The 15800-nt window shown below is 34.6% G+C and overlaps 1 protein-coding gene across 17 annotated transcripts in view; it reads left to right on the forward strand.

Annotated features, from left to right (window-relative positions):
* LOC139985753 (uncharacterized) overlaps nucleotides 1–15682 on the forward strand; it is a 138437-nt gene extending 122755 nt beyond the window's left edge. For 14 of the 17 annotated variants that reach the window (XM_072000549.1, XM_072000556.1, XM_072000566.1 and 11 more), the window contains 10 exons: nucleotides 1145–1208; nucleotides 5267–5362; nucleotides 7454–7554; nucleotides 7632–7763; nucleotides 7843–8016; nucleotides 8504–10387; nucleotides 10635–10773; nucleotides 10861–10983; nucleotides 11066–11455; nucleotides 11730–15682. In XM_072000549.1, the coding sequence (XP_071856650.1) occupies nucleotides 1145–1208; nucleotides 5267–5362; nucleotides 7454–7554; nucleotides 7632–7763; nucleotides 7843–8016; nucleotides 8504–10387; nucleotides 10635–10773; nucleotides 10861–10983; nucleotides 11066–11455; nucleotides 11730–11773 (3147 nt within the window). In that variant the 3' untranslated portion in view covers nucleotides 11774–15682. Of the gene's footprint in view, nucleotides 1–1144; nucleotides 1209–5266; nucleotides 5363–7453; nucleotides 7555–7631; nucleotides 7764–7842; nucleotides 8017–8503; nucleotides 10388–10634; nucleotides 10774–10860; nucleotides 10984–11065; nucleotides 11502–11729 lie in introns of all 17 variants that reach the window. The other 3 variants (XM_072000540.1, XM_072000588.1, XM_072000598.1) reach the window with 3 other exon arrangements.
* The last annotated feature ends 118 nt before the right edge of the window (nucleotides 15683–15800 follow it).

Genomic DNA, 15800 nt, shown 5'->3' on the forward strand with positions numbered 1-15800 from the left:
CTAATGTCAATTAAATGTACTTACACGTTCTTAAATTCTATTATTTAAAGATACAGATGGTCGTATCGTTCTAAAAGTAAAATTTTACTTGTCGTTCGTTACTGCTTGTATTTTTTTGTAAAATACAGTGATAAAGATTAATTTCGTTTATGTAAGAATGATTTCTGTTACAAACGATCAGCCTTGTCGTTATCATTCATTACAAACTTGTGTAGCTTGCTTAACCTTGATACGAAATTTCGCACGATATAATTTCTTTTCCTACGATCATTTTCGATAATAGACTGAATATTATACTATCTAAATCGTGACTTAGCAGTATAATATTAATATGTATTTGTAAATATACAGTATCTCGATTAGATCACCTAAATATTATTTGCGATTGAATGAGAAGCTTATCAGGACAAAGTTAAATTATTTCAGGACGCAATTTTTTCCCCAAGGTCGAAAACTATAGGGTATCATTTAAAAATACACCAATAACCTTGAAATCTTCTAGAAAAGATGAACTTGTGAAAAAATTCTTCTCACCGTTACACGTGCTTCTTGAAATAGTTTAGCTTCGCCCTGAGAAGTTTTTTCATACAATCGTAAATAAGACAGATATCTAGGTAACCTCGCGTAACTGAGATACCCTGTATACGTCCAAACAAATATTATCCACAAAACAATTAAGTATTACCTATATATGTATATAAAGTACTATATAATAATTACATCAATTTAATTATTAGTCATATCCTTCATTTCCTATTAATTCTGTTCGCCAATAAACGAAATAAACACAAAGGAACATGTGGCAAGCATTCTGCGAAACTTTCGTATTCAAAAGTTTCTATAACAGAACGTTTGAAATTTACTGAAAGCTCTCTTTGATTCACTGACCCACGTATGCATTATTACGCGTTCATCGAAGCTTGCTATTGCTCCGAGGCACATAATTTCACGAAACGACACGAGAGAATTCGATTAACAGAGCCACGTTCCAGATCCTTAATGATTTATTTTATTATATTCTCGAGAAATGGACACGGTTGTTCCATTACAGTGACATTGTGCTCGGGAACACGTTTCAACCCTTTCTAGCGACAGTCGTCTATTTCACTGTCGACCTAATGTGATATTTGATGGTTTGTTGCAGTGCGTGTTACAGAAGGCTAGCAACTGGCGATTTAATGCGTTCACGCTGGAAACGGTGACGGGAGGTAAGCAATTAAGAAAGAAGAAAAAAAAGAAAAGAAGTTCGCTGGTTTCGTGGCTCGTTGAACCTCGACATCGCGAACACGTTGACTTTGAAAGCGATAGACGAAAGCTCGAGGTTAGGCAGCTATTTTTCAAAAGATTAAATTAATAATCGAGTGGAGTAAATTGGTTGAGGATATTTACGTTCGAACGGAAAGTTTTATTGCATCGATTGAATCATTAATACGTTCCGTGCTTTGTAGGAATTGCATGCTTTTAATTGAATTTTTTAAACCAAGTCAATCTGTTTGCTTGAAATATCTAATTACAAATAAATAACAATCCTCTCCGTTGAATTTTTTCTATTTTGATAAACGTTTAATCGTTTTTCTGCTATTTTCAACAAATAACGGATCGAAAAGCATATTTTTCCCGGTTATAAAAATTGCACGGCTAGTGTCTATTAACTATTGGAATAATTTATAACAAAGTTTGCCAAGTTCTCGATCGCAAAATTAAGGCAGCTTGTTATTCGTCTGCAATGCGAATAAAAGCTGATACAAGTCAATTTCAGCTGATCAAGGTTTAATATGCATTACCTGGTAAAAGGATGGAGAATATTTCTATTGCCAAAAAATCAGATATAAGAATATTACATTAACGTTTATTACACTAACAGCTGTTTACTTAAATAACATAGATTACGATAATACTTTTTTATATTTATATTTGCTATGTTGAGTATTTTTTTTATATTCTATTTCATTAAATGTTTAATACTATATGTCACTTTGATAATACCAAAGTAAAATGCACATTACAGTTTCTAGTAAAAATAAGATGTAATAGTTAGTTGTTCAGAGAAAGATATTCTCAATTTTTTTATTTATCCTGTAATTTAAATACCTACCGAAGCTGTTTGTTCCATCGGGTTGTTGCGGGATTCTTGCGGATTTTTGTGTATAATGTTTTATTAATACCCACGCCCCGCCACGAGAGAATGTTTACGTTATCCACGTACTGAAAGCTTCAGCGTTGTATTATGTATTTTATAAAGCAAACTGGCTGGTACGGCGTTTTACTTCTGCCCTGTTAATATTGCAAAATGTCTTTCACAAACAAAGTACTTCTTCCGAGAAGTCGTTTCTGTCTGTTGCATGAATTCAAACGAGAAGATGCCTTACAGCAACAATACGATACCAAATCTAAACGAAAGATATCCGTGAGAAAATAATTTCACTACACGATTGCGCCATACAGTACAATACAAACTTCGTCATTCAGAAAATGTAAATAATTCAATTATTTTTAAAAACTATTACAAAAATTATACAAACGTAAATAAAATTTTAACGTTGTATCGTATTGTATTCTATTCGTTCATTATACCGAAGTTTACGTCTATTACAATGTTTTCGTGTATGTGCCCGCTTGATACATTTTGTTTCTACCTCGGTTTATTCCTTCAAGCTAAATCTTGGTAAATAAAATTTTAACAACATACTCAAATACAATCGTCCTGTAAAAAGATTTCACAATTTTTGGAAAAATATTATATATATCTAGCACGAACCTAGCACGAAATAAAAACGATAATCTTATTATTCGAAAAAGATTAACGATTTACGGATCATTTGATATATGAAGAAAATTGGATAAAACTGTATTTGTTAACGAAATATCGACGGTATAATGTAAAAAGAAAACAACAGATGCATTGATCTATTTTTCGTTTCTACAATAACATAGAGAAAAAGGCAATTTTATAAATTTATAGGCCACGATAGAGCGATAAATTTAGGAGTTTTCCGTAATACAAAGAAAGCACCATAAAACCTTCAAGCAACGAAAAAGCTGCAATAAACAGCAACAGATACATAATTCACCATCGATACATGCTTTCTAAAAATTGGATTTTGCAACGGAACATGCACCAGCATCTCGATATTCACCGTCGTGTGTGAAAAAGAATCTTTGAAAATATCAAAAAAAAAAAAAAAAAAAAAAAACAGAAAAGAAATTCCTAGAAAGAAGCGTCGCTTTTAACGTAACTCCGACCCGATTTATCATTCAACGTCAAAACCGCGTGTGAGCATGCAAAGAGCAGCGAAACGCGTGGTATCGAGAAAAAAAGCGTAGTTCTCGCTTGAAATAAGAGTATTTCGCTTTTCCAACCTGCAGGATCCGCGGGAATCCTCGCGATCCATCGCGATCTAATATTCACGCGCAGCTTGATTTATTTGGCACGAGCCGGAGCGAACTGAGAAACCGTGATATTTATGAGAAAGCGAGAACATTTTCGATTGGGCCTGTTTAAGTCCGGTGCAGTTATTAATTAACACGCTCGGTGGTCATCGGTAGCCGACGTTATGAAATTTTTTAGAACGACTAACTAATTAAGAACCAACCCGATAATTGATCACAACGTGATAAATACAGTGTAGCTTCCCTTACTCGAAGTAACAGGGAGACAAAACTGTTGGAACAATGGAATTTTCGAATAACAGAACAATCACGTTTCTGACGTAAAATTTCATTTGTTCAAATACAGATTAACATCGACTGGCAATTTCTTTAAATATGGATCTGGTATCTTTTTGCCTGCTAAATCACGCAATTCTTTCAACGGAAGTAACCGCAGAGAGTTAGATTCTTTTTCTACTTTGAACCATCGAAGCCTTTTTTCGAATACCACGAATGACTCGACATGAGAAAGCATCATTCCAATTAACGCTCTTTCGTTCGTTCTTTCCATTTGTTTAAAATCGTCGTTATTAATCGTCTTTATCGCTTTATGTTTATCTAAAATCATTTCATTACGTCTACTTACGTATATTACGTATATTTCGAAGGTTTTTCCGCTATTGCATTTACCGAGGAATCCATATGCTTTGGATAATGCTCGATATCATCTCTTTGCTTTTTAATATGAATGTTAATGCGATCTGCGATCGTGGCTTTCCCAGCACCGTGTATTTCTGCTAATTCTGTTACAGTTACATCGCTTCCGAGCTTTTCAATTATGTGGTATTTTGTTTTCATAGTTAAAACGCTATTAGTTTCATACTAAATTCTTCAAATCAAAGTTCATCCGAATTTTTCTCTCTCGAATTCATTCTCGAATAGAGAAAAGAATACATTGTGTATATATACACTATGTTTCGTATGTGAACACCACTGTATACGAATGAAATACGTATGTACATATTTGAAACGGAAAGAGGCATCTGTTACTAGGAAATATCGTGTTCGGATGATAGAGCGTTCGGATATTCGGATAATAGGTGTTCGGATAAGGGGGGTTCTACTGCATTTCGATTTCCGTCAATTTTCAATTTCATAAAATTATAGAATCTAGATGGAAGAAATGGTGACGTAAAAGAAATATTAAACGAATCCTTGGAGTTTCCTTTCTATAGCCACAGTGTCAGGAAACAGAACTGGAGAATGTAAATTGATTGGGAAAATTGAAAACGAAATGTTGTATTAAACCAACGTTGATTCTCAGTAGATTAAAACAAGACAAATTTCATAGACTAACAAATTTTCAACGATGTAAACGATTTGGATATCGTTAGAAGAAAATGCGCGAAATACAATATAATATTTTGCAAAATGGAAATGTCATGGTGTCGCGTATAATCTATCGTGGCTCCCAGAGTAAAATATATAAAATTCGCGTGACAGTCGACGTGTTAACCGGCTTTGCTGTTAATTATTATCAGCTTGAATGCATATGAAATATGTTTTTCTTTTTTTTCTTTTCAAATGAAACTTTAATCTTATATAGTGTCTTCGCGATATTAATTAAATTTATGAAAATTTGGTACAAATAATACTAAAGAGTAAAACCTATTAGAAATGCGAATCGCATCCGTGCAAACGTTGTTAATTCTCTTCTTTATTCCTTCCTCTCTCCTCGTTTTATCTATCTTCCTTTCATCATTTGAAATTTTTCTGCTTTAAAGTAGTTTCAGTTTACTGTTATTTAATGTCCATGAGGTTTTAACTCGACGACACGGTAGCTCGACTTACAGCTTAGATACCATTCCCGTCGTATCACGTTGCGTTTGATTTTCAGGACGTTCGCTTCCGGTACTATGCGTCCACCTTTTCCACTGGTACGGACTTCTGGAGTACTTCAACCTGGACGTGGTAACCGTGTGGAAATTGTTCGGTAAGTAAATACAAGCGATCACTTTGTCAAAACTTTTTTATTTGGAAAATACTTTGTGATATTTCATGATTTTGGAAAACGCGCTTGCAAGCGTTGAATGAAAACCCCGTGAACGCACATAAATATACACCGCGCTAAAAATGTAGTCAGACACTTTTTGAATTTTCGTAAGACGCGATTTAATTTAGAAATTATAAACTCGTTCGTAATATCACCAAGTTTCGTATTCGTGTAATACGCACGACACATTCGTAAACAAAACTCAATGGTAAGTGTTCGAATACCTTCGCGAGCCACCGTATCGCGCCCGTTTCTCCGATACTGCGTTTCCGTGAAGGGCAGAAGCCACGTATACCTCCGTATTAATGATCGTTGCTCTCTTTTTGCACGAAATTTTTACGTCATCGTCGGGCCTGGAATACAGGTCGGAAGCTATTCGTCACCATTAAATATTCAAAAGGGGAGAGTCCCGTGAAGAGAAACGGCCCTCTTTACGCGCCGTACGTATTCGTATTTATAGACTGTACACGATGCTTATTATTTATTTATTCTGTATAAAATTTCCATACAAACAGGATTTATGTAGCGACATGTATAAAAGAGAGATTGGATGGGGTTACGTGAAAATTTAAGTCCGCAATCGGTCGACTAAAACAAACTTGGCTACGCGAGGATCATTGTTGCAGTTTCTCTCGATAGAGAGGATGATGGATAATAATTATTGAAAAAAGTATCGAGATGGTCGACCGTATTATTTGTTCAAAGGTATTTTAGGGGATTTACAAGACAAAGCCCGAGGAGATTTACCTAAAATACTCGATGAAATGATTTGTGGTTTTCTGTTGCGCAATCGTTCATTGTTGGGGAGTTATATCGTTAAAATTAATTAAGCGTAAAAACTCGCGTGGAAATTGTTATGGAATATTAAGAATATTATTTTTGTTACATCCTGATGTTCTTCGATGTCTGCAGAGTCTGCGTTCTAACTTTGCCGTAGCCCCGAGACATTTTTAATTATGTTACTTTTTCGATTCCTTGTTTTATTTATTAATTTATTTATTATCAAAAATTTATATACCAAGTAAACTTCGATTCGGTATTTTGTATTTCTTGACGTAAATTAACTACCAACTAATATCTCGTTATCATCTTCGATTCAGTAGCTTTTTCATCTCTCTTCTCATCTCCTTTTTTCTCTTTCATTTTCGATTCGTTTGCGCGTTCAGTACTCTTTAGCTTTTTATCGTTCTATTACAAACTCATTTTATATGAAAATTAAAACATTTATATACATATAATGAAACGGTAGAAGCATTGTGTCTACACATTGAATAAAAAAAAATGAAACCCCAATCATCCAGGAACAGATCATAAACTACAAAATGGAGAAAAGGTAATATTTGGAATTTTTGTCTGCCTGTTTGCTTGTCTCGTATCACGTAAAAACTACTGAACGGATTTTCATGGGTTTTCTCTGTTCTATAACTTAGTATCCGAGAAAAACAATAGATTATGTTTCATCTCTATCCATTTCCTAGAAGATGAGAGATAGCTTGGCATCCGAATTGTATGCGCTCCCATGTTTGGTAAAAGTCAAGCAACGATAATTACTGTTCACGTAGTGTTTGTTCTGAGATCGAATCCTTTTATAATTTAATATTCTTTACTACGAAGAATCACCTAACTGTTAATATAAAAAACACGTAGGTATTTCATTCATAAAAATGCAGCTGCTTAAAAATCGTTCCGTATATCCACGCGAACAAATACGCAGGCAAGAGCTAATTGTTAAATAAGAGATCGCGATAGAAGTTTAAATTACAGAAAAATAGAAATTTTATCGAACTCTTTCACTCGTATCTTTTATTACATCGTTACATCATTTAAACAACGAAATTGATGAAGTTGTACGTTTCGAATACACATAACACGTTAGATGCAAAGAAACTCGCGTGAGCAACTCTTATTCTTTGTAATTCGTTTAAACGGTGATTCCTATCGTTTAAGCTAATTTTTATTTAAAACAGCCACGCAAGATCTAAAAAAACATATGGCAAACAATTTAATCATACTCCGTCTTCTCCCATTCAGCCTTCATCGAGGAGGGTTATCATAGCACAAATCCTTACCACAACAGTATACACGCGACCGATGTGACGCAGGCGATGCACTGCTTCCTCCAAGAAGAAAAAGTAAGTATATACGACAAGATTTTTATGGCTTGTAAAAGATGAAGTACAATGAGATGTGCAACGTTGTAAATTTACAGATTAGGGCGCACTTAACCAACTTGGAGATTATGGCGTCGCTGATTGCCGCGGTGACGCACGATCTGGATCATCCAGGCGTCAATCAACCGTTCCTAGTTGCCACGAGCAATCACTTGGCTGCTCTCTATCAAGTAAGTCGACGCAATTTTCTGCATGTTTAATACACAGCTGCGTAGAACTGGTGAGAAACGTTCGTTGACGGTTTTCCAGAACACGTCGGTTCTTGAGAACCATCATTGGAGATCAGCGATAGGATGTCTTCTGGAGAGCGGAGTTTCCGATCAACTGCCAGCCAACGTGAGGCCAGAACTTCAGCGGCACATCAGTTCGTTGATTTTAGCGACGGACATCACCAGACAACAAGAGTTTCTCATTCGATTCAAAGTGAGCTGTGAAAAATCTTGTTAACATTCGTCAACTTATAGGCAATATTAACACGTTAACTATTTATCGATGCAAAAAATACTTTGAAAAAACGAGATTTTACAAAGAAGATGTATTTGGCTTATTTTTAATGAATACCACTTTGCGTCTGAGAAAATATGAGAAATTGATGGAAACAGTCCTTTCGGTCCAACAAACTTTCTTCAGACAATACAGCAGTTTTTATTAAAGAACGGTTCACGCGTCGTAACATATGAACAATACACTAAAAATCGAGTAACCAAACGATGATATCAAATTCATTAAAGATATTGAATTTTTATGCAATCTCTATTTTATCTATAAATATAAATACGCGTTAGGAAAGAAAATTGCGTGGAAGCAAAGGAAGAGAGAGAGAGAGAACTCTATTTCTTCTATCGTTTTCATATTATTTTAATATCTTCTTTTTATCATATTTCATCCTTCTTCTGCCGTATGTTTGCAGCATTACTTGGACGATAACCTGCTGGAAATGAGACGCGCAGATGATCGACATTTTATCCTGCAAATAGCCCTGAAATGCGCCGACATATCGAACCCGTGCAGGCCTTGGGACATCTCGCAAAAGTGGTCGCACAAAGTATGCGAAGAATTCTTTCGTCAAGGTGATTACGAACGTCGTCTAAACCTTCCGGTGACGCCATTATGCGATCGGCATACCACTAGCATACCAAAGATACAGGCTGGATTCTTTAAATTCGTCGTGACGCCTCTATACGAGGAATGGCATCGTTTCCTGGGCGATGGTCTCAGTGTATCGTTAATGGAACACCTGCGTACAAATCAGAAGAAATGGGAAGCTTTAATTTTACAAGAAACAGCGAAGGATACGGAAACGGAAATCTCGGAACTCGAGGAGGTGGAAGACGCCGTCAGCTCTGTGGGAGATCCAGCTGCGGAAGAGGATACAGCAAGTATCGATTTGCTGATACCAGCTGCGTACGTTCAATCCTCTAAGATGCAGAGTCTGCCAGCGCGAGTTGGTCTGGAACGTGTTGGAAGACGCCATTCCGTACCATTAAGTATCACGCAACCCATGACTCTTCTTCCACGAAGTAACGTTAGGCGTGAGAGTCTACCGACTGAACAGAGCAAATCGAGGAATCTTTTATGGAAATTGGATGACCAGAGTCTTTTAGATCCAAGCTCGATGTCTTTATTGTCGTCTAAGACCAGTATACCCGAACTTTCCCCGAGTGCCAGTAATACAGGGGAAAGACCGGTCAGTGCTGAAAGTCTTTTGCCAGAAACCAGCATAGCCAGTATCACGAATAGTACTGAAGCCTCGAGATTAAGCACGGTATTACAATCGGATGTGGAAAAGCCAAATACGCAGACGAAACAACTGACAAGACAACAGACCTTCCCTCCACTACAACCGTATGTCAGAACAAGGTATTTGTCCACGACCGCGGAGATGTCGCAATGTTACTCACAGATCTTATTAGAGGCAGACAGTTCGGCTTCTTCTTCGTGCTCGGTGAAAGAGAAATCGTGCTCGGATGGCCGCTGCGGTACTCCTCCGTCAAAAGAAATGGATACCAGTAACGTTGCAATGTCAAAAGAAGTAAATATGTTAAATAAGAGACGAGGTTCCGCGATTCCAGAAACGTTTAGACAGAAAACAGAACCGGTACCAACTATCGAATATCCACGTCGTCATTCGGTTCAAACGATCCGTATAGAAGATATCAGCTTAAAAAATCGATACAAACGACCAACTTCTGCTCAAGGAACAGATTCCACGCATGTCTTCTACGCGTCTTTAGCCGGTTCACGTACCGACAAGGATGGTCACAGCATCGAGGAAGAATCTAAGCCAGGTACTATCTTCGTCTCGAAGACGATATTAGAAAGTGAAAAGTCGATAAGCGAGGAGCAACGGACTACAATATTTAAAAAATCAGAACAGTATGGTTCGATAGCCGTTACTGCGAAACCAAAGTGCACCAACTCCGAATTACGAAGATACTCAACTCCTGTGCCAGAAACTAAGACAATAACGACTGATACCAGTGGTAGACGATTTACCGCGATACCAGTATCCTCCGAACTTAGCACACATAAAGTGTTCTTTATTGGTAGCCCGCCAGACTCGCCGCCCCTTGTTCAGAGCGTGTCTTCGTCGAGCGACAGTGGTAGCGACTCGCGAAGAGCAGATACGAATAACGAGATTGTTTCTATCGGTAACAAACGGGATCCGGATCCTATGAAAGAACGAAATTCAAAAGTAGCCAAACTAAGTATGGATATGCAGATGAAGGAGAACGTTGATCCGCGAGCGATAGAAGATACAAAAGGAATTAATTTGTCTAGAAAGGGAAGTCAGGTAAAGTTCCGTAATATATTCAATTCCTAATATACAGCTTCTAGATTTTTTGAACAATTAATTTGTTTAAAAATAATAATTGATAAATTTGAGTAGTTAATATAATAATGAATTATAAAAAAATAATTGTGTAACTTAGAAATGGCAGCACAGAAATTATAGTTATATTTACTACAATATTTTAATTTCTATTTCATCTTGAATAAGTACCAATTCAAATTAAAATATGTTGTCGATCGTTATTTAGTCATGGACCAGACGACGTGGCTCTGCTCCAGTTGGCCTCATGTCTAGATTGGATGACATTACGGCACCAGCTATACCAACCAGGGTTGATCATAGTTCCAGGCGTGGTTCTGTACCAAATGACATTACTAGACAACAAGGTAAGAGAACAACAAATAACAATGCTAAATCTCCATAAAATCAATAAATCGTGGTTAATATTATAATAATATTTGCTGTATTTTCAGGTGGTGGCTTTAATAGATTAGCCTTAGGACCTCGAGAGGGTAATGTTGCAGGACCTCGAAGAGCAAGTCTCCCGCAAGAAACTGCTCTTGGAAATCTTCTTGGCAATATCTTGTCTTTAACAAGTATGTATATACGCTATATAATTAAAATTGTAATTAACAAGTTTTTGCTTGAAGTTTGTTACTACTAGCTGCATGTTTCTAGATGAACGAGAAAATCTCCCAATAAATAATAACAATAATAATAACAATACCGGAAGTAGCAACAATAACGGAATAACAAGAATAATCGATAGTACCGGCCCTGGCATGCCGTCACCACGGCGAGGTTCAGTGCCAGCAGACATATCCGAATTACGCCGTGATATGTTCAATAGGAGTAGCATAAATGGTAAGCCTCGTAATCGGAAAAAGATATTGAGGAGAAGGAGTTCCGGAGGACCAGAAATGTTCTCTGGAGGATCCACAGATGGAAACGATAATGGCACATGGCTTAAATGGAAGAGGGAACTAGGAAAAAAGGACTCGATTCCTGAACCGATCGTCAAACGAAGAGGTTCCTTGCCCATAGAGATGGTGGCCATTACTCATGCTGGTCGGTACAATCATAGATAAAGGAGGATGTCGTTAAACACAAGCCGGTACCATTGCGTTCTCCACTAATATTTTTATGATGGAATTGAAAATTCGCTAGTTCTCACTCACTCACTCACTCACTTAAATATTTTCAATTCGTTAGCAGCATTTTAGTAGAAAATCTAGCATTGATCACATAACACTACGTACGTTCGATATAATCATTTTACATAGAAATAGGTCATTCGAATTATTATTGGCCCTAATAAAATCACTGTGTATATGCATGCCAGGATCAGGATCAGGAGCACGAAGATCTAGCTTATGGAGGCTTTAGCATGCAGTAGAAACAAGTGGACCGTCCGTGTTATCAGCGGTTAACATCAGATCATCGAATACTACCGTACTGACAGTCTTTCCTTACAACGTTAGCAGCAACAGCGATGATTGACTTCCACGTTTCTGGATTGCCAAAACTGGAACTCTTCTAACCAACTGTAATTGTGGGCAAGTGAATTTTGTAAAATTAATCAAGATTTCTATAATAATATTTGCAATAAGAAAACGAAGGAAAATGTTTGCGGCGATTTATTAAACGATCGTTAATAATAATTTTATTGCCGTTATCCCAAATACTACGCGTATTATATACCTATAGTAAAGAAAGTGAAACAAGCTACTTTAAAGGAAAATGGTATATGTATATCTTTGAACATCGGTATAGTATACAAATTCAAGATTGGCAGATTGTAACATGAAATTTTGCGACAGGGTTAAATAATAGCGAACGAAGAATGAAGAAGTATGAATTCTAAATTCTTCCCCGCAATTAGTGCACCCGCGTGGAAGAAGTAAAAGTAATATACGCATATTAGTTATGTGAGCTCTATATTCATTTGTGCCATACACAAATGTTGTTGAAAATGAGACACAGTCAAACACAGGGTTCAAAATATGACGATTTTAATAATTAAAATGCCTAGGTTCGGAGAAGGAGAAAAGACTGGTAGAGAAACTCACCGTTATAAAATTAGACACTTCTAAAGTGGCACATAAACTGATTGAAACCTAATGACATTTGCTCATAGTTAAGGAAATTAAAATTTTTCGAAACAATTGGGATAGAATGAAGTTTTATCTTCATTCGGTTGATCATACTTAGCGTGCGTCATTCCCATCAAATATTAAATACGTTTCTGTACCCACCTCGAACATATGATTTTTTATTTTTTATCGGCCATGTTAACGCAAAACAAGTTGAATTTATTATTAAGTCGAAAATAAGAGAAAGTAACGGCTATGAGAAAAATAGCTCTGATAGGAAAAAATATACTCAATATCAGATGTAGTTTTATTTGAACTCTAATGAAAATCAAGATAGACATTCCATTAAAACAAATAGCGTACAATGCATAGTAACATGAATAAGAATTAATCATGATAAAGTTGTAATTATCGCTATTTATCATTATTCATTATATTATCATAATCATAATCATAACTATTGTCATCATCGTTGTTGTTATAGTTATAAATGAAATCTTAAATGACCGTTCAAGTAGATAGACATTGTAAACTTAGGAAGTAACAATATGTGCGTTTAATCTCAAAGTTAATTAGTTAGAGAATTGCGTGAAATTATAACCATGATCGTTTATTATCAATGAAAATTAAAGATGGTTACACGATGAGTGGGTTTACGGTACGTGAGCCGAGATCAATCAAAAGCCACAAAAATTCGTTTATATTATCTATTAAAATATTAATTTAGTAAAGAACGTTCAATTAGTAAACTTTAGTTACGTAAAGTACAATTATTAAACTGCCTGTGCACAAATATGTACAACACGGATTCAAGCGTTAATTTGTTTTATTATAAAATTTCTGTTATTATAAGGTTACAATTGTACGAAAGGGAAATCTTTAATAGCGTCTTGAATTACGTTTTTTAGGAAGTAAGGAAAGTTATAATTTATATCACGTACTGTTATAAACCTATCGTCCCTCTGACTGTCAGAAAGTAAAGAAATATTATTAAGCCATTACAGTTCAGTAATAATATATACTGAGTCTAAGTTTATAACTAATTAAAGTAATAATTGATATCTGTATTGATGTAATATAGATAGGTGATCCATTTTCCAAGCAAAATATTGCAAAGCTTAACAAACTCTCCCTGGTAAAGATTCCAGATCTTCTTGATGCAAGAACTATCAGAGCTTTATGTGTACTTCACTCAAAATGACCAGAAAACAAAGGTGAAGAGAATCGCCTTGAATAGATTTCAAATCTTTGAACACAAAATATGAAAACGATTCTTAAGTTTTCCTATTTATAATGCAGGGTCACTGCATAAATGACTCGTTGTGTAAGTGTATTGACAACTAAGTTAGTATAAAACTACTAGTCTTTCTAACTCTTAATATAATTTGTATATAAATATAAAACTATATATATATATCTCATTTGACAAAGAAATGCACAGACAACGCCAAGGAACACATTGATAAACGCTATTGAAAAGTTTCAGTGAAAAATTTATTTATTTATACTTCTCTAAATACTTATCTTTACAGACAGACCAATAAAAATGGGACTAAATGGAATCTCTTTGTGAAAACGATAATTGACTTAGCTTCTGAACTAAATTTGAATTCAATAATATACATGACCATTCTGTCCAACTACTTTTTGAAGAATTTACGGCACCTAGATATACATACATGTTCCCTGTTACAATACAAAACATGCCTCATTCCAATAGAGAATTATTGATGTTCTTCAAAAATTCTCTTCTGCCATCCTATAGATATGTACCGTGTATTTATATTACACTGTTTTCTAAGATTATATTATCGCGGATGTGCAAAATTAACGAAACAGTTTATTAATTATTATTTTATAGGAATGGATGTAATAGAATATTTGACATATAATGCGTCAAACAGTGTCTATGGTCATACAAATATCAATTTTTTATGCCAAAATCTTACGCTATTATATTATTATGAGTCATTAATCTTTTATTATAATCTTTTTTCACGCTTTTACTCGATCATTTTATTTACAACGAAGGATCAGTAAAAAATGAAATAAAATTCTAAAAATTCAGGGATATACATTTTTTGTTTAAATTACTGTATTGATAAAAATTTGAAATTATATTCACATTAAAGTTATATCCAATATTATATTTATATGAAATATACTTTTTTTGCAATTTCCTTACAATTTTTTAAACTATCAATTGTTCAAGATCCTATATTACTATAATTATTACTGTTAAAGTTCACATAAACTGTATGCACATTTTGATACCTAACAATGGCCAAATTATTTTTCATTTTTTTGTATTATTTTTCGTAATACATATATAATGATACTATAAATAATTTTGTTTATACTCCATTCATAATGAAAACATAAGAAAAATGACAACCAATTGTCTCTCTCTTTCTCTTGAGGTATATTAATATATTGGAACATCTGCGATATGGTGAATAATTAATTAATGTATGAGTGAAATTGAAAAGCTTGTTCCCAAATTTAATAAAATGATTAAATATATTAAATCAGAATATTTCCTTTCAAAATAAATCAAACAAGTGTATTTAGAATGTCCTTTTTTTAACTAATATTCTTCATTTTACGTTGAAAATATTAAACATTGTAATTATACACCAGCAAAAAAAATCGCGTGCAATTCGCAGTATTGGAAATGTCAATTAACAAGTAACAATTCGTATGTAATCGGTCTGACGATAAGAAAGTCGTTATGTATTTTCTATAATGTTACTGGTAGATAGCTACTGCGTTAGATACAATTAAACGATGTGTTCTTATCATTATTCATAATTAAATTATAATGTCGTTACAATAAACGCAAGATGCGAAATAGTATGAAATGGACATGTGCATGTGTGGCAGCGATAAGAATGTGAGTGTAGTTCAATTTATTGTCCTATTTGTGGTGGACAGTGTGGAAAAAAAAGTTAATATATATGTATATGTATGTGGTGGCTCTACATGGCCTATTATATTATTAGATTGAAATTACTATAGTAGATAATTATAGTACCCAAATTTTCTATAATTTTCATTCGGTTGTATTGACTATTTATTTCATCAATGTACATGCAATTTTACCCATTGTACGGTACAACTCCAATTATAAGTTTCAAATTGAATGATACGTGATACAATATGTAAACCCATCTTCTTTATTAAAAAAAACACACAAAAGTTATATGAGTATATTTTATTAGCTGAGATATATCATTCTTACCTTGATTGAAACAAGATCGCCTCTATCATTCTTTTTGTTACAATTTTTCACTGTTAATCAAATATTAAACTGTCTTAAT

Source organism: Bombus fervidus, chromosome 1 (assembly GCF_041682495.2).
Source record: "Bombus fervidus isolate BK054 chromosome 1, iyBomFerv1, whole genome shotgun sequence".
Classification (NCBI taxonomy): domain Eukaryota; kingdom Metazoa; phylum Arthropoda; class Insecta; order Hymenoptera; family Apidae; genus Bombus; species Bombus fervidus.